Source organism: Denticeps clupeoides, chromosome 8 (genome assembly GCF_900700375.1).
Source record: "Denticeps clupeoides chromosome 8, fDenClu1.1, whole genome shotgun sequence".
Lineage (NCBI taxonomy): Eukaryota > Metazoa > Chordata > Actinopteri > Clupeiformes > Denticipitidae > Denticeps > Denticeps clupeoides.
In genome coordinates this window covers 2096634-2120986 of record NC_041714.1, presented here as the reverse complement: position 1 = coordinate 2120986, position 24353 = coordinate 2096634, and the positions used below count along the sequence as shown (strand labels likewise).

The window sequence follows — 24353 nt, the reverse complement described above, 5'->3', positions numbered from 1 at the left end:
TCTGAAGAACCAGTGGGTTCATTTGATTTATTCTGGAAAAACGGTGAAACAATTTACTGTCTGCACCAGACTGGTTGGTGAATGGTGTTGACGTCATTTATGTGAATGCCCGCTCAACTTCTATTGGCTGCTCTCCTCCTTGTCCTGCCTCTCTCTTCCTTATTAGCATTTAAAGCTACAGACACAGAAATGTGTGGGTCCTGGGAAAATCTAATGGTGCGACTGCATCAAAGTGGCTGTAATTCTGAACCAAAGCTGAATTATGGAAAGAGACTACAGATATAGTATTAGGGGACCAACAAGACAGATATAAAGACCAAAAAGGGGATTTGAACAGTGTAACTTTTTATCTCTTATTGCACTATTGGATACAATGAAAACATTTACATTTACAGCATTTACCAGACGCCCTTATCCAGAGCGACTTCCAATCAGTAGTTACGGGGACAGTCCTCCCCTGGAGACACTTAGGGTTAAGTGTCTTGACCACGGACACAGTGGTAGTAAGTGGGATTTGAACCTGGGTCTTCTGGTTCATAGGCGAGTGTGTTACCCACTAGGCTACTACCACCCACGCACAAGGGGAACAGCTACATATACACGTCATTGCTATTAATTTGACTTAAACACTGCTGGTGACATACAAGCTACACTGCACAACACAAACATTCATGACAGTTTTACTACCAGAGCTCATTAGAAATCTATCGTCAGCTCACTTTAGTGTCCTTCAACAAGACAGAGAAATCATTTAGAGCACTGTGCCCTACTATAATATACCACAATAATGACATGCCCCATCAATCTGGTTCACTCAAACCACCCAGAAGTGGTTTGAAATTAGATAGTAGCAGAGTGCTCATAGGCAGACTCTGCAAGACAGGTAACACAGCAACAAGTGTAGTACCTACTACATAGTAGTATTAGTAGAATTACTAGTACAGCACAGTGTTCTTCTGAGGTCCCGCTGTCCCAGGTGACGCTGAACCCATCACACACCGATAATCATGAAAGATCGGAATCTAAGGCGAATGTGCGGTCAACCGGACCAATGATCAGGTTTCATGATCAAGTCCAGTTCTCTTTTAGTCCAGTCTGTGGTCTGTACACAGTATTTTAATAAGACATATCTATGGCACTTCACTGACTTTTACTATGTTATAGCCTTCAGTCCACCAGCTTCATCGTTCTGGTTGAAAAAGAGTGCCAAAGGACAACAGCATTAATCTTGCTGACTGATCAGACCAGAGTGGGAACTTCCACACATGCCCATCTCTACAACCCACGCGTGGCACCTAGAGGAGCGCGTCATCCCGGCCCCGGTCCTTCACATCCTGTACCCGCCGGCTCCCCGCCTCCCTCTCCCGCCGCTGCAGCATCACTCCTGCCGGCGCCGGTAAAGAAGGGGACGCCGGCGGGTCGCGTCCCGGAGGACGGAGGCGCGTCCTCCTTCATAAGCAGGCGTGCGGATTAGGACGAGCTGGGGCGAGAGGACATAAATAAGGAATTAAGCCGCTCCGCCATACGCACCTCGGCCGCTGGCGCGGCTTGTCGTGTGAAGTCACGGCCGGACAGCCACGTCTCGGACGGCTCTCCTCGCTCCGCGCACACCGCGCACACCGGCCTCGGCTGGTCCCTGCGCCAGCCCCCCTCCATCTCCTCCGCGAGACTCCGTCCGCCAACTCTCGCGAGAGCGCCAGCCTCGGGATGACGCGCGAACTTGTCAGAAGGCTATAACGCCGCAATAAAACGCTTACATATTATTCATTTGTGATATACTATTTGCTCGTGGTTTTAGCCTTATTTTATAATATATGGATATAACTACATATGTATACAAAGGTTGGACAGTTTGTACTGTTATAAACATATTTATAGAAAGATTTGCCTAATTTTGCAGTGTTCAACCATTTTTTTTCCTCAGTGACCTTTTTTCGTACTTGTAAAGCACTTTAAATTGTATTAAATGTGCCATGGAAGTACACCTCTTACCTTCATGCCAATAAAATGGTTCACATGCAACTATGCAAAGCACATAAAATAATAAACCCTACACCTTGAAGTAAAATACTTCAGTATGACATAAACCTTTGTTTGCAAAAAATATATACACTATATACACAGTCAAAGGTTTGGATGCATCTAATTATTTCTTATAGAACAAAACAGAAGACACAGGAAATGTTTTGTAATAAACTTTTTTTAAAAAGCAAACAAGGCATAATGTTGAACATTTAAGTCTCCAAATCAGGGATCTTTTGCTGTGATGGGGCAGTGGTGGCCTAGTGGTTAAGAAAGCGGCCCACTTAATCAAAAGGTTGCCGGTTTGAAACCCGATCCGCCAAGGTGCCACTGACTGTCATTGCTGCCCGCTGCTCACCAAGGGTGATGAGTTAAAAGCAGAGGACACATTTTGTTGTGTGCACGTGTGCTGTGCTGCAGTGTTTCACAATGACAATTACTTCACTTTAACTCGTGTCTCCACCACCTTAAGTTGGCCAACATGGATGGTTTCCTGAAGGTTTATGCTGAACACTTTCTTATCATTTGCTCATGTTAATCAGCATCTCATCAAGCCACTTTTGATGATGACAATAGTGAACAAAGCGGCAATGAACGTAAAATACTTCACTTTCTCAAAATGTGCTTCTTGCATTAGATTCTCTGAACTTTTCACTGGTAGTGCAGATGTACAAGCACAAATTTGGAATTCACTCCAACAGTATGTTGGCTCTGTCTGAAAATATATATAGCAAATATATATATATATATATGTGGATGTGGGAGAAGAAAAGAGACAAATGTTGAAGAGAAGTTCTGGTTTCACAAAGCAGGAGAAATAAGAAGCATGTCAGTCTCATAAACCACTGGAGCAAGCCACAGTGTGTTTCATATCCCAGTCTTGTAACAGCTGTTCTGTTGCATGCTGAGCCATACAAATTTAAAATATAATATCTGACCACTCTCAGTGTTTATTTTGCCTTGCTAATGCAAAACTAAATTTTGCATGGTGGAATTAGTACCATTTATTTGCAGCTCTAGCATAATTTGTCCTTATAAAGGGTTTAACTTTCCACTTTCAAAGTTTATTTGTTCAATACATTGATCACATCTATCATATATTCTAAACAATTCATATTAGCAGATATAACTTTATTGGTTTATTGGTAGGAATAAATATTACCCTTTACATCTTATATGGTTCTTATTCAATCTGTTTAAGCTGCTTTATTATTGAGACTGTAAGGCATGTTAAATGACTGCTGTGTATGAAAATTTGTTATTGAAAAAAAGCATGGCCCAAAATGACCTTTTACTTGTCTGGGGTTCATTCATTTCTGACCCTATTTTACATTAAGTGTGTCAGCTTAAAAACCTGCCCTGTAGCTGTCAGAGATTTGAAAAAAGTGCATCAGGCAGCTCTGTGGTGGAAAGGGGTATTGCAATATCTGTAAAAATAAATCTATTTTCAATGGGGAAATACTGAAAGCCATGTTTGCTGAAGTCTGGAATCTTCCTGTGAATTGGTAGATACACGGGCATCATCTGTCGGTTACATGTGCTGAAAATTATGAACGAAAAAAAAGCTGAACAATATAAATTAAACACATGTTCAACCATACATCCAAAACAGTGAAATATGCAATCTGCCCCACATGAGATGATTCCATTAAAACCATGTAATCTGGCTGTGTAATCAGCAATAGCAGATGTTCGTGGGCCCACAGGATGGTCAGGTGCTCATGGGCAGGGCTGAAATGGAGGAGTCCTCGTGGACACTTGATCCCTGCTGCTCTGTCCGTGACAGCGCCACGTGAGGCCAAAGCGCGTAGTCCTGCTTCAACCCCAGCTCCCAGGTCTAGGCTCGGGGCTCCGGGCTCCAGGCTGGCTGGCCCAGATGGCAAGGGGGCCACACAGCAGAGGTAAGGGGCTCGGCTGTGGGCACAGGTGGGGAAGGGGCACACGCGCCCGCCGGACAGCAGGCACAACAGACAGACGCTCTCCCCTGTCATCTGTCCATCCAGCCTGTGGTTAGCTCAACCTGTCTCCCAGCGCTGGGAGAAACAGCACCCCTCCACACAGGTGCGTGAGGATGCGCACATTGACACACAGCACAAACACGCACACTTACAAAGTCTACGTGTGCAAACACGCTTGCTATTTTTAAACAGCTATGAAAAGAGTCATATGTAAATGAATACAAACAATATGTAAATTATAAAGACCACAGCATATGCATCATGAAGGTAGTTTCTCACAAACCAACCAACATCTGATGGTATCTATCAGAGATATTTCTCCTTTACAGTGCCCTTGACATTCGCATACACAAAATAGATGTCTGTTATGCAAAATACATGGCTTTTAACAAAGGCAGTCTTTGTTAAATACTCTTGATAAATATAATTGCCACAACTACATGAAGAGAATCGACTTACAGTAAAAGCAGAAGTTTAGTAGGTCAAATCACTCTTGATTTCTCCTTTTTGACTATCTGTCACTCTGGGACCACATTAGCCACTTGAATGCAGCCAGGTGAACCATGATGGGGGACTCAGGCCTTATTTCCATCTCCCTCCACACCTTTGACGGTGGCTACAGCTGCTCTACCGGGCCTTCTGTGCTGTTTCCGTCCGCAGCTGTCCCCCTCCACCTCACCGGGGCTCTCGCTTTAGCCAGGGACCCCAGTGGCCACTCTCCTGGACACACATTAAAGGAGCCCTATGCATCCCAGGGCTGGCAGACCTCCTGAGCTCCTCTGTTGTTCTGGAATGTTCCTGGGGTTCAGCTGGCATGATGCCCCTTTGTGCCCGCAGGGAGATTTGGGGTCCAGCTTGAGGTGGCACTAGGGGTCGATGGTTAACCCTGTCTGCACTTCCTAGCCTCTTCTTTCTTCTGGACACTTCTCTAAATGCATCTCTAAATGTGAACAGAGACTCTGTGTGGCTGTTCTATGGTCAATCACTGAAGTCCCAAGATAGTACGAAATATTCTATTTATTTAGCTGAATCAATATATTTTAAGTCTTTGAACCAGCCTAGCAAGAAATCGAGTAATAAGTAATAATGATTATTTTCCACAGTAATCTCATCATTAGAATCAGTTCTCCACTGACATGTTCTCCAACTCCTGGAGAAATTAAGTCCAAATGAAGTCAGACTGTCGGTTTTTTGGATGTTAAAATCTGTGCTAGGGGAGAAGACCCAAGATGTGCCCACTAACATTCCTTACAAGAACTGTAACAGCAAACACGGTGTTGCCACAGACTGATGAAGTATCATTCAGAACTAATACTTTAATCTGCAGTTCATTAAAGTAAAGAGGAGCTGTCTGTGGTGCTGATCCATAATGTATTTAGGTAGTAGCCTAGTGGGTAAGGAAGTTTGCTGGTTCGAATCCTGGGCTTCCAAGGCACTGAGATGCCACTGAGCAAAGCACCGTCCCCACACACTGCTCCCCGGGCACCTGTCTTGGCTGCCCACTGCTCACTCAGGGGATGGGACACATTTCAATGAGTGCACGTTGTGTCACTTTCACTTTTCGAAATGTGACACTCTCTGTCAGGGACCTTTGAATGATCATGATCTGGTCAGGCTTTGTTGGGTTCACCTTGGAAGCTCCGTCTTTAAGATATATTTCTGCCAGAGGGCATTATTACAATCTGTAATATACAATTTGTAATAACAGGTTTTATTATATGATTTACATGAACTGTTTCCAAACTGTGCTTGACCAAAGGAGGTAAACATCTGGGTGGCATCTGGTAGATTGTTCTTTCAGAATCAGTGATATGTAAATGACAGTCCCCCTGGAGACACTCAGGGTTAAATGTCTTGCTAGGGACACAATGGTAGTAGGTGGGTATTGCACCTCTAAACCTGGTCTCCTGTTTCAAAGGCGAGTGTCTTGCCCACTAGTCTAACACCCCTGAGACTCTGTACCGTGTACAGCTGCAACAATGCTGTAAGGCTGGGTGGGGTGACTTCCCTCTCCACCATCTACAATTTGCTTTGAGGTCATCTGAGTTTTGCCCAGTGTGTGTGCCCAGTCTTCACAGGTAAGTAGCCTGTAAATGCACTGGGATTAGAAGGTAAAAAGGCAAGTTTTTCTGTTCTTTGTCAGAAAATGTGGTCTTGGACATAAAGTCCAGGTGAGAGGTGCTTGACGTCAATGTTTGTACAGCTGAAAGAGAGAGAAAGTGTGCATGCATGTCAATGTCCTGCAAATGACAGGGACACGTCTGGCCAGAGCTGCTGAGGTGGAAGAGTGGTGAGCTCCAGAGGACATAGCCCTTCTTTCCTTTTCATGTTGTTCCACCTCCTGGTTTCCCCTGCGCTCTCCCACAGTCCTGATCGGTGCACGTCAACACAGGTCCACTCTACAGCTGCAGCCTCCCCTGTTTGTGGCATACTTCATGCTGCATTTATTAAGTTTTTTCATCAAAATAAAATGCATTTCTAATGAACCCAAAACTTTAGAAGGGTAAGCTCTTAGAAGATTTCATGGCACTGTATTTGATAAATGTGTTGTAGCTGAAGCTCTCTGCCCTTCTCTTCTGTGTCAGATAAGGAGGCCCCTGGCTGGTCTTCTGGACCGAGAAACCAAAGTCCCACTGCCCTGGGCCAATGCAGCTGTTACCTGGGTGTGACATCTGGAAGAGACAGACCGTCCCACTGCCAGAGGTGGCCCACAACATCCCCAGGGAAGGTTTTTTTTGCCACACCCCACCCATCCCCTGCTTCCAGCGGCATGCTGTGGTGCTACAGGGTACCTTCCAACCTTATCATGGATTAAGCCTCCAGTCAAGTCTCCAATTATGGGACATCAGCCATATGCCATGTCAAGTTATAGCTACCTTCTCTGACACTTGAAAAAAAAAAAAAAAAAAAATGGATGCCTCTAATGTGCTTGTTTTTGGACCCTCTGGCCCAGGAGAGTGTCTCGGCCCAACCTGGCTCGAGCATGACAGAATCTGACCTGACCCGGTGGGGGGTGGGGTTTTGGCCCAGTGGGGGGCGGGGTTTTGCCTGTACGCAGGTGTTGGTGGATCTCTGATTAAGCAACTGCAGTTGGTCCAAATTGTAACTGGCTCATGGAAGCGGGATCAGATATCGCCCATATGACATGACATTTCTGTGTTACAATTGCTATGTTATGGTTTAGGTGTACTTTGCTACATGGTAATAACACACCTGACCAATCCTTCTTAAAGATGCTCCTCTGGAGGATAAACAACCACCTAAAATAGACCTACATCTTTAGGTGCCTTTGTTTTGTTCTGTAAAACATTATTTGCTATTGCACAATAAACAGATGCTGTCCCAGAGGGACCTGCACACTCCTCCAGGCCACAAGGGAGTGCTATGCTGCATGGCCATTAATTTGTCTGTCACCCCTGGTGAACTCTCTACCACTGAGGGATGATCAGCTCAGAGGTGAACACAACTGGAGCAAGAGGAAGCACAGCTGGACTCCCAAGCATATTCCCTGAGCTCCCACTGCTGTACAACTTTGTCCCACTAAGACTGAGAGACTGTTGATTTTGTGAATCCCAATGGTACATCATGCCCACATTGGGGAATAGGGGCTATAAAGCACACATCTGGACCCCCAGGCTGTGTTTGATTTTATCACAACTGGATAACACTTCCTTCCCCAGTCTCGCAATGTTGTTATGTCTTGTTGTAATGTGGGTTATATTGAATTCCCATGTGGCACTGCTGCACCAGCTCAAGCTTTGAAATGGCATCTATGAATATGACCATATGATAAATTATGTCACCAATCCACCTAGTGTAGACACCTTTGGATGGCAGGAGGAAACCAGAGACCCCAGAGAAAACCTACACCAACACAGGGAGAGCATGTTAACTCCACACACACAAGGTCCGAGCCAGGAGGCCACCGCCCTAATGTTATAACATTAGCTAGAATGAATCATTTTCCACCATTATTTTGTCATCCTTTATGCACATTGGGTTTATTTCATCAGCAGGTTACTTTATGTTTGGTTTATGTTATTGGTAAATGTGTTCTTCCTTTTTCCTCTCTGTGTTCTTTATTGTTATCTTGTGTAGAGCCAGGCCGTTAGGTACACGACCCCCATTTGCTCCATCCATGGTCAGCAGCTTTCTGGGATGTTAAAAATAATTACTGTCTCTTGGCATTATATATCCTGAAAACCCTCTTTAATTTATTAAATCATTCTAAAAGTAGTATAGCAATCATTGACATATAACATATGACATCTGTCATAAGATGACAGATTACAGCAATTTATATATAAATCCCTGAAATATGTGACAAAATGGTTTAAATCTGTGTAATTTCTGTCTAGATAGATTCATTAAAAATAAATCTGCATACATTTATTTATAATACATTTTATGTCATTGTCATTTTGAGTGAGATTTTGTGTGCATTATGGCTCTTTTGTAGACAGTGGGCCTTTGTGTGTCATGCATAAGATGGTGGCAGAGATGGACTGAGTGCTAGGTTCTGTCACCATCTGGGTGACTGTTTCTGGCCCAGCACATGGCGCTAGGCTTCTAAACCCTGGCAGATGCCCCCCTGAGGGGGTAGTATGGCAAAAACATACCCCAATCACCCCATACCTAAGCCATGCATGTGGTGGGAAACAGCAAACCTTTGCTGTTCTGATTTGCAGCTTGGCTATGATGTTTTTGAAAGTACTGGCTGGGTAGAGGCCAAGCACACAAATTTGCTCCAGTCTATCTCCAATCCCAACAATAAATTATTTTTCTGGTTTGTACCGAACACATAAGACACATTAGGAAACTAGCACCAGCGTTTATAAAATGCCTCCGCCGCCGTCAGCCAAGCCAGGCGAAACTGTCCAGAACACGTCAAAAAAGACCCAAACCCAGGGACATTTCCCCAAAAGTTCCTCCCCATTGATGGATGGTTTGTTGAGGAGAGGGAGCCTGTAAAAAAACCGAGCACTCGCAATTCATCAGCCTCGAATAATGAGCGGAGAGCTACATAGATTTAGCCTGTGGCGTACAGCTCGAACATCTGGCCCAGTTGGCAGACGCTTGCCAGGGCCGCCGTTATTGGAAGGCGTTGTATAGAAGGTGCAGATGCAGAGAGGGGAGAATTGGTACAAACGATACAGATGGAGGTGCTGGAACAGATGATCCAGTGGGCAGTGCCGACGCTGTTGGCACCGAGAGCTTGTCTCCAACAGCTGGCGCAGGTTAGGCATTCCTGGGAATTCGTTCCACAAGGCAAATGTTCACACTGGCCGGGGCTGCGGCTGTGGTGCACACACATCACCAATGCAGGTATCATCAATCAGACAACACCAGGCAGAGCTACAAAAACTGAACAGTTACCATGATATTCTATATAAACATGCTGTAACCTTTTTCATTGTAAAAACTTTTAAGGATAAAATCCGAGAATCAAGTTAATGGCCTGATTTTCTTCCAAAAAAAATGAAAAGCACACACACCTCATGATGGAATATCGCTATATGTCTTTATATGACAAAAACACTAACTGTGGGTGGCTTCCTGGCCCAGATGTACGGCGTTGGCTGCTACTCATTGATGGACATCTGGAAGGCAAATTGGGTAATGGTGCCTCCCAGCCAAAAAGGTAGTCAGCCATTTCCTCCCCCAGCAATGCAAGAGCTGCCGCTGCATCTGTGCTCCTCCCATCCCGCGAAAACATCCGCAACGAGGCCAAGGAACGGGGCGCGGGGAAAGAAGCCTGCTTCCTGGTCCAGAGCCATGTCTTTCCAAGAGGACATTCTAGGGAGCGGACCCCGACAGCAAGCAGCAGCGCAGACATACGAGGTGTCCCCGTATGAAGTCCTGCTTTGAAACGCACCTGGAAGTTAGGAAAGTTAATGGACTTTGTGAGCACACTGCGGGCCTGCTGCCGCCTTATGCCACCGAGTGGCCAGCTGTTGAAATGAGAAAACAGCTGTCGGTGCGTAATCCCTGCTTTAAACGGGCGGCTGGAATTAGTAAAAAAAGACAGATTATCGCAGCTCTCTATCCGGATTCGTTCTCGAGCTCCGTTAGTGGGCTGAAGCTGAGGAACCAGAAAGGAGATCCGCTCCTCTGCTTCAGTGTAGTGTGCGCCTCAGAGCCAACCATCGCTTACACGTGATTGGCAGCGATTCCTTCTCTACTTATTCTGCTCTTGATCTTGCCATCTGCAAATGAACAAGTTAACCACACAGCGCTTTTCCCTGTTGGCCGGACCCAAGAAGATGACCCCCCTCCAAAACAGATGCTGTACCTCGAGAGGCGTCGACGTTTGCGCGCTGGGAGAAGGCATCTGTTCCACGGAGCAGTCGTGTGGACCCCTCCAAAATGGCTAGTTGATGAATTATTCATGCCACGCTTCTGTTTTGTAGTAAGCCCGGAACTTTCCTGTGTTGTGTGTCTTTCTGCAGCTCCTCGATGGTCACGCTGGCAAACGCCAGCAGATGCGGCCATGTTCTGATGTTTGAATTGCTTTCGCCACTATAGCCACCGTCCTGTCCTGCTAACGGACACACAGTATCGTGCATCATGCAATGTGTTTTCTGAAAAATTGCCTTCATCCCTGAAAGCGAGCCTCAGTGCCTTTGCGATAACACTGATGACAATACGACACTTTGTCTTATCCCATGTGGATACCACCATCCATCATCTGTTGAGAGACGCAGGCAGGAGCATCCATCACGCTCAATGCGGCCGAACCCTGCGTTTTCGAGTTCGTTACAGCCTCCAAAACGCCGTGCCACGTGGCGGAAGTGTGTCTAAAGACTGCAATAATGACTCCAAGTGACCCTAGACACAACTTTTTTTGCATTTTAAACCGCAGTTGCAGGAAAGCTGATCAATGAAAGAGCTTGAACGCTTGAAATGTAAATGTTTTCTGGGCACCTTTGCCCAAATGTAAGGGCTGCATACCCCTCGGTATACAGACGGGGACCCACGTGCCAGCAGTATCATTCATTACGGAGTGTTAACCTTAATTCATTGCCATGTATTTGCAGGGAAAAGGCAGATCCCTCCATATGGCTGGGTGTTTAATTAAATGCTAATTGTTATGAGCTGTAATAATTGTGGAACTGCCTGACGCATCAAGCTCCATGCTGCTGCTCGCTCCCCTGAGAGGAGGAGCGAGGCTCCACTCCAGATGAACAAGTAGAAAGTCCTTTCTGCGCTTCCTCTCCTACAAAACGCTTTTGCCAGTAGACCCTGGGCGATGTTCTCTTTGTATTGCTTAGTGGTAGCGCCATGTTCTTTCATTTCATATTTGTAGTTTTCGTTTCCTTCGTATTGCCTAAAAATGATTTGATTGCATTAATTTAAACAACATAACTGCTGTTATGTCAAAGTATGTCTGGCTGAACTGTCACATTTTTTTTAAATCTCATAAGAAAGAATTCATACAAACTGCATCTCTTCTAGACTAAGCATTTTTTGTGCAAAATGTTACTTTGAAATCATTGATTTTCTAGTGAAACATGGTGCGCTCTTGTTGACTCGTGTTCTAATTCCAGGTTTGAAAGGGAGTGCACACTCGAATGGTGACATGGCGTCCACTGTATAGAAGCGTAGAGCTCAGCGATGCTCCGTGATCGTGCCCTACACCCACACAGCCGCGCTGCTCAAAAGCACGGAGAGACATCACGGCGGCCCTGCTGTACACAGAGCGCAGGAAGAAGACAGCATCCTTCTTCAAAATGTCCGTTCCCCGCTGGGGAACCTGTCCTCTGGCTCCGGGTGGCACTACCGGCCATTCACCTACGGATCCCGTCTTCGTTCAGAACAGTCGATGGTTCTCAGGCGTGGGAGCATAATTATGCTGATGAGTTCATCTTGGAGGTACGAGTCTGCCATTAGGCCGGATTAGGCAGACGTGGAGACACTGGTCCCCCTTTGATCAGATTAAACTGAGCAAAGAGGAGAGGACAGCACGAGAACGGAGGTCCAAAAGCCTTCCTGGGAGGAGAATTCTATTCTTCCAGAAGCGTCGTCCCTCCAACGCGGATTCCACAGTGACCTCAAGAGGAAGGAATGCAGAAGGTCGCGCTGCCGCTGCCATCTTTACCCGCCGCGGGGGAGGCGACAGTTGTCGCACGAGTCCGGGCGGACATTTATTCAGTAGTCGTCGCGGGGCGGACGAGGCTTATTACGACCATGACGATTCGTGTTCGTTTATGTGCGGACACACACACACAGACACACGTAGACGTTCACTTTCACTGTCTTTACAGGTGACATTGTCTCCTTGTCGCACGTTGGCCACTTATAATTCCTCAATAATCTTCACCAGTGACTTCATTAGGAAAACATAATGTCGTGCTGTGTAGTTTTTTTCCCCAGAAATATACCTGAATTATAAATACATGTTATTGGTGGTTAATAATATATTTATAGGGTTTATGATCCCTTGGCACAATGAACTTTAAAAATCCAAGATACTATCATCCATTTTAACTAGTAAGTTCGTTGTGATTCGGACGGAAATCATGACAATAGTCGCTTTCATAACCTATATTTATTATGTACTGCTGGAAATGAAGTGGCATTAATTGAGTAGCCCGTGTCAGGAGGAGATAATAACCATTTGTGTGCATTGTCTTTGTGTTGAGACAACAATAGAGAAGAATGTCCATCACTTCAGCTCTACCGTGTGCACACCCCACATTTTCCTAATGAGGACTCTTTTTTTTTGCGTTAAATGATGACAGCATTCAGTGGCGACCCCAGATCCGCCACGGCCGTGGTCTGTTTTCACATGTATTAGTAACGCCAATTAGTTTACTGGGACGAATGCAGAATGCGGGACCATAAATGTCCCGGACTGGTATGCGCTTTCCGAGCCAAATACGAGCCACACGTGACATGCGCGCAACTCGGCGCTGAACGCGCATCTGTACGCGCAGAGCCCGGTTTTCCACGGGGATCAACGCAGCTCCGCGGTAGTACACATGTCTTGGTTATAAAAACTAAATCTGATGTACGGGAAAAAAGCCGTGTCGGCAGCCCGGGTTTTATTTCATTCATTTATTCTTTTTTTTATTAAGGGATTGCCTAGGCCCAGATATGCGTCTTCCGAACAAAAATCTTGACCAGACGCTCGTCGTTAGTGTTTAACGCTGTTAGAATTCTACAGCAAGGCGGCTCTCCCGATATAAAAAAGGGACGAACCGCTCAGAAATCCCTTCAACAAGACAAAGGCAACCGTTCAACCAGCGCAACTCTGTTGTGACCTTAACCATTTTCACAGCAGACACTGAACATAATTATCACAACCACGAACTCTTTGTTCAAGGTTAAGAGTGACATTAACGCAGTTTTTCATTTTAAATGGTGAATCAATTTTTTACTGTCCGAGGTTACTCGATTATCACCCCTCGATTCGGATGCCGAACACGGCGTTTTATTTGAACCGAGCAGAAAGCGCCGCACCTGTTCCCCACCTGAGGACTACAGTACCCAGGATGCACCGCTCTGCGCCAGTCTGCCGGAGGAACCAGTCCGCCTGGCCCCCTTTTTCTGCCTTCTCACTGCTGCCTGGTGTCAACCTACGCCGCGGAGACTCATCCCTCCCTCCGCCCCCCTGGTCGGCCGCTTCCGATTGGTCCGCTCCCGGCCGTGCTCGGCCGCCATTGGCTGCCGGCGCCGCCACTCAGCGGCGCGTTCAGCAGGAGAGTTGAGCAGCAACAGCTCGGAAACATCTGGCCGCCGCAGCGCGTCTCTCCCCGCTCCGTCCTTCCTGGCGGCGCAGGTTGTTGTGGGAAGCCGCTGAAAGTCGATCCAGTGGATTCTCCGGAGCGCCGGGCGGCGGACGGAGGAGGAGCGCGGAGCGGAGGACCGGGGCTCTGTTTCGGCGGATGAAGGGAGGTGAGTGGAGAGAAGGGGTTGGCTGGAGGGGGAAAAGTAACGAGGCTTCCCGCTGCCGCCGCTCGCCTCTGCGCCTGCTGCCCCTCGGAGACGCCGCCGCGGGTCTGGGCGAAGCGTCGGGCCTAACAGCGCAGGATCGCCGCTCACTTTTTACTCGACCATTTTATTCGCTTCTTTTTATTTTATTTATTGGACGAGCCGCGACTCGGATCTCCGGACCGCGGGTCTCCAGGTCGCCGTCTTGGTTTGTTGTGCCGTCTCTACGCGTCCGTTCCCGGCGCTTCCTGGAGAACCGAGGTGGCGAAGTTTGGAGAAGTCGCCTGGCGAGGCACCCGTTTCGTGTCCATCTGTCCCCGTCCCCGCACCGCGCAGAGCGCGTCCACTTTTCCGCGGCTGATGCTTCTAAAAGAGATAAACCCCGTGCGTGGAGGAAAGTTGCTGAATGTCGGGATGCAGTTGTCGCGGAGGATGGAGCTTTAAAGTTGACGTGGACGTTAATGTTTATTAAGACGCATCAAAACGGCACAGTTTTATTACCGCTGGAACAACTTTCATTTTTAATTTCAATAAAGTGCTATGCAGAATTGTAATGAGTGGTTTTGGTGGTTGGGGTGGGAGGGCTATACAATGTTGTAATAAGGGTAATAATAATAATAATGATTTTCCCCGTGGTTCGTGTTTAAGGCCCGTTAAGGAGCGACCTGTTCGTCCTGGGTCTCGCCGGGCCAGGAGAATTGTCCCCATTGTGACTTATTTCATTTCCCCCCCTCCACCGCCACCCCCACCGCTCCCACCCCTCTGTCAGTTGTCCGGAGGACTTGGTAAAATGAATGATGGTAATGGCGCAGGCCACTGAACCATAAAGAAGTGGAAAACAATATCAGCTGCGTGGATCTGTCAGTTGCAAATGTGCCGCGCTGGGCTTTGTTTATGGTTACTGGAAGGAGAGAGCAGCCAACGAGACGGAGAGAAAGGGGGGAAGAAAGAAGGAAAGAAAGAAAGAAAGAACTTGAGGGTATTTAAATTCTCCGTACAGGAAAGTAGGTTAGAAAAAAAAAAAAAAGAAGTCTCGTTTTTCACAGACCTATTTTCTAAAGTTTCTCAATTGCTTCGAGATTAGAAGTGTGGGGGGGGGGGGGGTTGGCCAGTCTTTTCCACACAAGAAGCACCTCGAAACACCCCACCACCCCGCCACCCCCCTGTTTTTTAAAGGGAGAGAAAGAGAAACAAAGTTGTATAGAGGAGAGGCTGGTGGCAAGAGTGTAGAGGAGCAGCATATGGCACTAAAAGGAGCACAGCTGGAGGTAGCATTTCCATCTGAACATGATGTCAGAGCAGCTGACAGCCTGCCATCCCCCCAGTCCTTTATTCTAACGCGCAGGCTGGGAGTTAGTGTGTGTGCGGATCCGTGTGCGGGAGGAGGTATCTCGTTCCCCTCCAACATCTCCTCCACTTTGCATCTGTCCCTCACAGTTTGAGTTTTTTTTTTTTTTTTCCTCCTGTGTCTCTCTCTCTCTCTCTCTCTCTCGCCCGCTCTCTTTCTCTCCCCTCGCTCGCTCTCTCTCTCTCTCTCTCTCTCTCTCTCTCTCCCTCTTCACCCACTCATTGATTCTGCGAAGGAGAAGGAGCCTGTAGCCGGCGTCGCTGCCACATCGGCGGACTGTGTGAAGTTGATGCATACGGCAGGTACTGTGCGCTGCGCTGTTTGGGGGTCCGGGGCGGGGGGCTCGCCGCGAACGTGGGAACCGGGCTGCCGCGGGACCTGTTGTGCGTTCGTCCGGAGCTGCCGGTGCTACGCCACCGTTGTTTCTTCGTGTGTTGCAGTTGTTTTATGGCGGTAAGATAATACGTTGATGCTGAAGTTCACGCTCCGTTATGCTGGCTAGATTTTGGAAGTATTAAAAAAAAAAAAAAAAAATTGTTTCATATCTGTGAATTATTTTTTTTTTATATAAAAAAAAGAGGGAAAAAAGCAAATCTTTAAAAATCCTTTAAAAATGTAAGTCTATAGTGATTGATTTAGATCAATGATTTAGTTAAAAAAAAAAAATTTTATTTAAATCAACGTTCTTCTCATTGGGACTACAGTTAAACTAGTAAGGCTGTATAATCATTTCTTCTTTCTTTCTTTTCTCCCGTTTATTCTGTCGCTGTTAGTGACTAATTTGGAAGTTGCAGATTTGAGCTGCCTGAATTGGCTAGACAGCTGTAATCGCACTCCCCTAGTCTTAATCTCTTTATCTGGGCAGCAGCTGCCATATGGCCCCAGTCATCTGGATCAGATGTTTATAAGCCTCCTTCTCCGGCCCTCCCTGTCCTCGCAGCCTCCTAATTTGATCGCCGCTACCTTGTGAGCCGGCCTGCCTTCCTTATTTTTAGCCATCTTAAGGATTAGGATTGATGTAGACTACAGGGCACTTAAAGTGATTGTATTGTAAATCTGCTGCGGTGGCGGTGGTGGGGCGCGGGGGGTCGAGGATGTTGGGTAGGACGGGGCGGCGGAGGGGGTCGGATTGAGGGTAGGGGACGGTCGGGAGGGGGCACTTGGACGTCCTCGCCCTCCGTAAACCCCCTCATTAAGGGACGCTCGCAGCGCTGGTGGGGACGAGGGGCGGGCTTTTCAATCTCGCTCCCATTCAAATGGGGATTCAAATCAGTCCATTTACCCACCCGGTGAAACGCACTCCATGCGTTTTCTGAGGCGGGACTGGTCTTTGCGTGTAACAGGTGTGGTTTTTATTATGAATTATTGGAATTTTTTCAGCATTAAAAAAAAGAACAGCGTTATATTAAGTGGGTTGTCGCGTGAATTTTGCCTGGCTGCACCCCACCTCCACGAGGCGTCACCGCGGGCTAATAAAAATACCAGCGGCAGCGGCGCGAGGGGTGAAGGTGCGAGGGCCGAGCATCCGACGCTTCTCGGGCGGCCGTCTGTGCGAACATAAGGCTCTCAGCTGCTGACGCCCCGCTCCATCTCGCACCCCCCAATTATTCAGCTGCTTTCTTTTATTTCAATATTGAATAATAATGATATTTCTTTTTTTTTTTTAAAGAAGGGGAGAAAAGGAGCCGGTTCTAACGTCCGCTCTCGGTCCCCAGGTTATGAAGACAACATGGAGTTCCCAGACCACAGCAGACATTTACTACAGTGTCTGAGAGAGCAGCGGCACCAGGGCTTCCTGTGCGACTCCACCGTCCTGGTCGGCGATGCCCAGTTCCGCGCCCACCGCGCCGTCCTGGCGTCCTGCAGCATGTACTTCCATCTCTTCTACAAGGACCAGCTGGACAAAAGGGACATTGTTCATCTGAACAGCGACATTGTGACGGCGCCGGCCTTCGCGCTGCTGCTGGAGTTCATGTACGAGGGGAAGCTGCAGTTCAAGGCGCTGCCGGTGGAGGACGTCCTGGCCGCCGCCAGCTACCTGCACATGTACGACATCGTCAAGGTGTGCAAGAAGAAGCTGAAGCAGAAGGCCACGGCGGAGGCCGACAGCACCAAGCTGGAGGAGGACGCGTCCAGCTGCTCCGACAAGGCCGAGAGCTTCTCCGAGGGCGGCAGCACCGGCCGGCCCGCCACCGCCGACCTGCTGGCCAGCGACGACGAGGACGCCGACTCCAAGCGGGACGGCCTCCACGAGCCCGGCAGCATGTGGATGCGGACCAGGACCCCCGGCACCAGCCCCGGCGAGGCCGAGAGCCGCGGCCCCGAGCCCCGGAAGTCCCCGGCCGGCAGCCCCAGCAGCTCCACCGCGTCCCGCCGCGTCTCCGCCGACGCCGACTGCGTCCTGGACCTGTCGGTCAAGTCCGGCTTGGCCGGGGCCCCCGGAGACCCCTACTTCTGCCGGGCCGCGGCCACGCCCGACAGCCTGCAGAGCGGACTGGTCCAGGTAAAGGTGGAGAAGGACACCGGCTCCGATGACGAGGACCTGGTGGGCGGGGACTACGAGATGGAGCACAGCGGCGGCAAAGACGCCCTTCCGCCCAGCGCCAACGGCAACCCCAACCACGTCCTGGTGGGCGGCGCCCTGGCCGCGCAGCGCCGCCTCGGCTTGGAGGCCCACCTGTCCGCCCTGCGAGAGGCCGACCTGGACCGCGAGGACAAGGCCGCCGAGGACGACGACATGCTGGGCGGCGCCGACGCCGAGCGGCCGCCGCCGGACTCGCTGCTGCCCTACGTCTCCAACATGCTGGCCGGCCCCCACGCCCAGATCTTCATGTGCCCGCTCTGCAACAAGGTCTTCCCCAGCCCACACATCCTGCAGATCCACCTCAGCACCCACTTCCGCGAGCAGGAGGGCGTCCGCGCCAAGCCGGCCGGCGACGTCAACGTGCCCACCTGCTCCATCTGCGGCAAGACCTTCTCCTGCATGTACACGCTCAAGCGGCACGAGCGGACCCACTCGGGCGAGAAGCCGTACACGTGCACCACGTGCGGCAAGAGCTTCCAGTACTCGCACAACCTCAGCCGGCACGCCGTGGTGCACACGCGCGAGAAGCCGCACGCGTGCAAGTGGTGCGAGCGCCGCTTCACGCAGTCGGGGGACCTGTACCGGCACATCCGCAAGTTCCACTGCGAACTGGTCAACTCGCTCTCCGTCAAGAGCGAGGCCCTCAACCTGCCCGCCGTCAGGGACTGGGCGCTGGAGGACAGCTCGCAGGAGCTCTGGAAATGAACCGGAGGTAAGGGCGCGTAGTGCCGCGCCAACGCTCCCTCCCTCCCTCCCTCCGTCCGTCCCGTTTCGTTCATGTACATTGCAAAAACTCGTTAAATTGCACTTTAATAACACACAAGATGTTACTACTGATTTCTTTCCTCATTTCGGGTTTGTTTGGGGTATTATTTTCTTTTTTTTGTACAAATTATGGGTGCTTGGAGGAGTAGCCGGTCCAGTCAGTCCATGCGTTTTGATCAGTCCCCCTCCCGACCATGTAAATACGTTTTCAGCACGCGCCGCAACACCCACCATGTGAGAGTATACGAAGATTTTCAGGTAACGCGCCGAAGAATTTCAAAACCATTCAGATACACTAAACGGGTACTGTGAGTTCTTTACCTGTACACATATTTGCTCATGTATGAATATGTGTATATACTTAGTGCACTACTGTACTTACATTTTCAAAATCTCAGATCGGATTATTTGTGTGTGTGTGTGTGTGTGTGTGTGCGCGCATGTGCGTGTGTTTTTTTTCAATGGAAAAAGCCTGCGAGGAAGTCCAATCCAGAGAAGCTATTTTCTCGTGTGACTTTAAATGCTTGTACATTTTGTGATGGGGAAACGTGACCGATGAGCGACGACAAGGCACTCATGCAATGTACAGTTTCCTGTTTTTCATATCAAGCCGAGTAGGTTTTTTTTTTATTTTTATTATTTTATTTATGAAATATACCTTGTGCAAATAACAATTCTGCATTCTCTCTCGGACGAGTTGAGGTCCAGAGACCCAACTTGCTTGAGTGAAATGAAGTTTGCTCCGTATCGCAGGTTTCTGTTGTGGTTCAAGAGGTTTTTTTTTTTTTTTTTGGTTTTTTTTAATGGGATCTGTTGTTGCATGAAGTCCAACTTGTATATTTAAAAATGTGAATTGCTGTATTGTTGTACACTGTAATTGAGCAAAAGCGCAACAAACAGGGCAAACTGCTCAATGGCCCAGTTTGTTTTAAAAAGAAAAAAAAGAGAAGATAATATTACAGCTATGGAAATTGCATGAATTAATTTAACGTTTTTTTTTTTTTTTTTTTTTTTTTTTTTGCATTTGCAGAGTGTAATTTTAATTTCATTTCCTAAGTAGTTTATTTTATTTTGTACGTTTCTATTCTCCCTACATTCACTAGGGCTTGACATGTTTGAGATGTTCTGCTGGGCTGTGAAGGTGTGGTTTAAATGCACTGATGTTAGGTTTCTGTATGTATGTGTTACTTTGAAAAAGAGTTCCAATGATCAGTCAAAGCTTCTCTTTAGACGGGCGATAGAGTGCCAGCTTTGGCACCGACAGTCTCTGGGAGGGTCGTCCCAGAAACTTGGGATTCTGGTCCTTTTAGCCTTCCACTTACGCATGCCTGTTCAAAAAACAAAAAAAAAGAAGAAGAAGAAAGAAAAAAAAATCTTGGGGTCCCAACTGCTGTCTGTCGCCTTCACAGCCTTCTCGGGTAAACGCCGAGGCAAACCGTGGCTAATTTATTTATTTATGTTCTTTCGATTGGCACTTGCTTCCGTTATGTGTGGCCAGTGGGGGCTTTATGCTACTGAATTATGTCCTCAATTATCGCAGATGCCTGCACACCCACTCTGAAACGAAACAACTTGCAAGCAGACATTACACTCCTGTGTGTGTGTGTGTGTGTGTGTGTTGTTGATGTGTGTATGTATATTTATACATATATTGTATGTGAACGATACAGTCGGTATTTTGACTGAAGGAACTGGCCTGACGTGCCTGGTTGCACTAACGAAATTAGACTTATCTCAATTAACAGCAAATTACTGATTTAAATTAATTTGTATAACAAACATAATCAAATTATTTGTAACAAAATGTATTTTTTAAATTTAAATATTATTTTTAGCCATTTTCGTTGTTTCCCAACGAAACTGTTGCTAACACGACACACACTCTCCTGTCGTGGTGTGTGTGTGTGTGTGTGTGTGTGTGTGTGTGGAGAAGCAGGCAGTGTCTGTTCAGGCCCTTGCTTCCTTGTGCATTGGGTGTGCGATGCGAACTGCACGTGTGCTGGTGTTGAGCATTTTGCACCGCTGTACCTTTTCCCCTGTTGCACTCACAATATAACACATGGCAAAATGTCATCGGTGTTTTGGGTTGTTTTTTTTTTTTGTTTTTTTTGTATTTTTATTTGATTTTTTTGGATGCTGGCTTCTGCTGTACTTGACCGCCTTAAACTACTGTAAACGGCTTTTTTTTTCCCTCTCCTCTCCGTTTTTTAAATAAGGTGATAACTGGAACTCTGACAATGTGCATCATTAGGTTCTATATATGAATTTGTACCTTTTACTGAAGAGAGGATGCTGTGAAATGGCCTGCTAAACATCTCCATCATGTATAAAGGTGTCTTAGGGTTACTTGAAAAATGGGAGGAAGTGATTGGTGCAGACGGCGCGCAGATGCAGGGGCGGCACGTGGTGAGTTAAAGAACCAGAGAGGACAATCACTGTCTGAATCCGAAGCAGATTTAATCCAGCGCGTTTGCTTCCCTCTGAGCTTTTGGTTCGTCAGCATTGTTCTTTTTATGGAGTTAGACATTTAGCTTTGACAATCATAGTACGTTTTAATTTTTTTTTCTCAAGGGAAGTAAACTCTGAGGCTGTTTAGTTTTGTACTTTTTTGGTGTGCCGTTGGTGGAAAAAAAAAATTTCTAAATTGTGTGCAAACTGCAATAAATTATAAGAACCTTGATGTCTGAATTGTCTTTTCTTTCTTTCTTTCTTTTTTTTTTTTTTGGTGTCCTGCCTGTTAATGTCTGCCCGTTCCGATGCCCAGGGGCGCTTAACAAAGGAAGACTAAAGTGGGCCATGGGTGCCACCACAGTGTGAAACGATTAGCAGTGCGTGTTGCGTGGGTGACAACGTGCCCACCAGTGTTTTTTTCCCTGTACAAATAAGCCCACCCTCCCCTTTTTATTGTGCGTGCGTATGCTTTTTTTTTTTTTTCCATAGAGTGTTTCTTAAAAATCTGGCTGGTGTGTTGGGGTTGGCGTGGGCCGGACCCGGGAAAATGTGCAGCAGCTATGTGTTTCTTGAATAGGCTATAAAATCTATGTATTTAATTATTATGTAAGTTACAAAATATTTATTACACTTTGAGGGAATAAAATGCACTATAAGGAGTAAAATAAAAAATATATATATATATATGCGTGTCAGATTTGAAAACTAGTTGTAAAGATTGGGTGGCTTCTCCAACCACACGCTCTCCAGAGGAAACCAGTTGTCCTCCTGCAACGTGGCGGAGCTCGGGATCTGACGATGCGGAGCGTTGGACGTCGGGACATTGCTACAGATGGCCTTGTGCCATAAGCCCCTCTCCCCACCCCCATCACATAGCCCCAACCCCCCGAAAAGCCACCTGATCATTACAACTACTTCCCAAATCGGAGACCTGTTCTCACCTCTTTATTCTCTTACACTGTGATTTGCTCCCCGAAAGTCTAATGCATATTTATTTACCATGAAAGTTACTAAATATCTTTAATAGCACATTTAAGAAACTCCTGTCGTTACAATAAAAGTAATTTCTGAAAAACAAACGGCAACTTTCCTAAGTTTTTTTAAAGCTATGGAGCTCATAACATCTGCTTGCAGGAGACAATTTGCTTTCTCGGATGGAGCCTGTGACAGTGTATGTATATGTGTGTGTGTGTGTGTGTGTGTGTGTGTGTGTTTTGCTGTGAATTTAGGTCATTAATTTGTAACTGTCCTTTGTTTACTTAAGGAAGCAGGACAAAGGGGCAGCTGCAGGAACATTTGGCTGTGCCGAAGGGTAGTGGGCTCAACATGTTGTGCGCGACCAGCTTGGGCGGCCCTTCGAATCTGCAGCCCTCCGCGCCAGGCTGCTGGGGAGAGGGGGAGCACATGGCCCGACCAGGGCCGCGCCGGCCGCCACAAATAATCTTTTTTTAACATTTTATTAAAATCCAAAGCAATAAAAGCAAAGAGCAACAGAACTTCCCAGGAACAGCATCGAATTTACCGTCAGAAGTAACGTGCCGGGAGCAGGCTGCATCTAATGGGGTTGAAGGTTAGGGTGAAGGTGTAAAGAATGCCGTCGTCTGGGAGGAAGGGATTGTGCGAGATGAAAAGGTGAGAAAGCGCCTGCTGACGGGGAACCCCGCTTCTCCCCTCCCTCTCTCTCCCTCGATTGTGCGCGGCCTTTAAAAAGAGGGACGGCATTGTCAGGCGTCCCGGCGAACACAGACAGAAGGCGAGCAACAAGCGGCCCGTCCCGGGGTCCCCAGACAATGCAGTGGTGCTCCCAGCCGCAGAGAGGGGTACGGGGGGGTGGCGGGGAGCTTGTCATCCACCCCTGCGTCCCCAAACAAAAGAAGACGCAACTTAAATGTCTGCGCGTTTCGGGAGGGGGGGGACGTCTGTCCTCTGCCCTCCTCAAACACACACACACACACACACACACACACAAAGGCCCACAGAAGTCTTTGGGGCTCTCACGCACTGAGATGAAACACTACGACTCTTTTGTACAATTCTTACATGAAGTGGGAACTCGCAAAGGGTGGGAAGGTGGGGGTCTCAGCTGTCTGTCAACTGTCACTTTTAAAGATGCAGATAAATGTACACCATATTCTGCCCTTCATCATGACGGGCAGAACATTTGATGATAAATACGACCATGAGGTACAGCATTAATGCTACTGACTGTAGCAAAAAAATTATAATAATAATAATAATAATAAAATCTGAAAAGAATGGGCTGTTACTCTTCACACCCGTGTTCAGATGTTGCCCGGGTGGTCTCCGAACCCCCCCCAGCTGTTGCTGCAGATAGCCGGGGGTGTGTGAATTGTTGATAGGAGCTTTTTGGCAGGATTCATTGCAAGTCAGCAAGTTTTTTTTCTTTTTTCTGGGTGACCCGGCGGGGTTCACAGGGGCGACACGTGTTGGTGAGCCTGAATAATTCTCGCCTGAAGAAGAGGTCGACAGCGGCCACTGTCCAGCTGTGTGTCACTTCAGCTCCTCAGGTGGGACCAGAGCAGGCCAGCAGTGGCATCTTACATGTCCTACTTTATAAATTATGCAAGTTCTGTAATTGCCTTAATACTTCATAATGTTACTTGATAAGCGCACTGACGTCACTGACACCCAAGCACCATGTGTGCGTGTGAAGGTACACCCTGTAAAAGGGGACCACCCTGTTTTTGGTTACAGGCCTAAAACGGGTGCAAATCCATTTTTAATCAATAAAAAGCAGCAGCTCTAACACACATATAAATATTTCAGCGCAGGTCCTGATCTATAATGAAAGCCCCTTTACTGATGAATAGCAGGATCCAGCACAAACCAATTCCAAATGCTGAACCGAGCCAGAAAAGAGCACACACAGTGCTAAAATGGCGCTGTTTGTGGATGGACGTTGAGTGAATGGGGCTTATGGGTGGCACAGAGACCACCTCACGTAGACAGCCCGTCACGAAACAGTGACTCAGAAGGACAAACTCACCGAGCCGCTCAAAGCGGCATGGGTAACACCTGAACTTTGCGCGTCTACGAGACTGCCAAGCTGCAGAGCGGGTCTGTGCCAACCTACAACGCATTTCTGTCAATGGAACCAGGATTGGGTGCCAAGATACAATATATGTCTTTAATTGGAAGCCAGGCTGGAGTGTACGTCTGCTGACCTACATCAGCATATGGTGGAGGCGCTGCCTAATTGCCCGCAGTGAGATAGACACCTTATATATAGATACGCAATTCATACAGGATGAAGCACGGATATTTAAATGCA

At 47.6% G+C, this 24353-nt stretch overlaps 2 protein-coding genes across 7 annotated transcripts in view; one reads left to right on the top strand and one right to left on the bottom strand.

The window, feature by feature from the left end:
* Nucleotides 1–1671, bottom strand: part of akt3a (v-akt murine thymoma viral oncogene homolog 3a) — a 76080-nt gene extending 74409 nt beyond the window's left edge. Inside the window, exon 1 of the mRNA XM_028990182.1 lies at nt 1531–1671. The gene's annotated coding sequence lies outside the window, so the exon portion shown is untranslated. The remainder of the gene's footprint in view (nt 1–1530) is intronic.
* A 12014-nt stretch (nt 1672–13685) lies between these two features.
* zbtb18 (zinc finger and BTB domain containing 18) lies at nt 13686–22347 on the top strand. 6 transcript variants are annotated; one of them, XM_028988916.1, is made up of 3 exons: nt 13686–13877; nt 15497–15563; nt 16977–21290. In XM_028988916.1, the coding sequence occupies exons 2-3, from the start codon at nt 15551–15553 to the stop codon at nt 18548–18550; spliced, it is 1587 nt and encodes a 528-aa protein (XP_028844749.1). In that variant the 5' UTR covers nt 13686–13877; nt 15497–15550; the 3' UTR covers nt 18551–21290. The 6 variants fall into 6 exon arrangements, with proteins under 6 accessions (XP_028844749.1, XP_028844750.1, XP_028844748.1 ...); XM_028988914.1 differs by lacking the exons at nt 13686–13877; nt 15497–15563 and adding exons at nt 16427–16604; nt 22326–22347 and having other exon boundaries at nt 16977–18557; XM_028988917.1 differs by lacking the exon at nt 15497–15563.
* Nucleotides 22348–24353: the final 2006 nt, after the last annotated feature.

Bases quoted from the DNA above. Each gene is read 5' to 3' on its own strand.
- zbtb18 (XM_028988914.1), top strand. From the start codon at position 16,565: ATGCGTTTTCTGAGGCGGGACTGGTCTTTGCGTGTAACAG. The intron at 16,605-16,976 runs GTGTGGTTTTTA...CTCGGTCCCCAG, and splicing joins CTGGTCTTTGCGTGTAACAG to GTTATGAAGACAACATGGAG.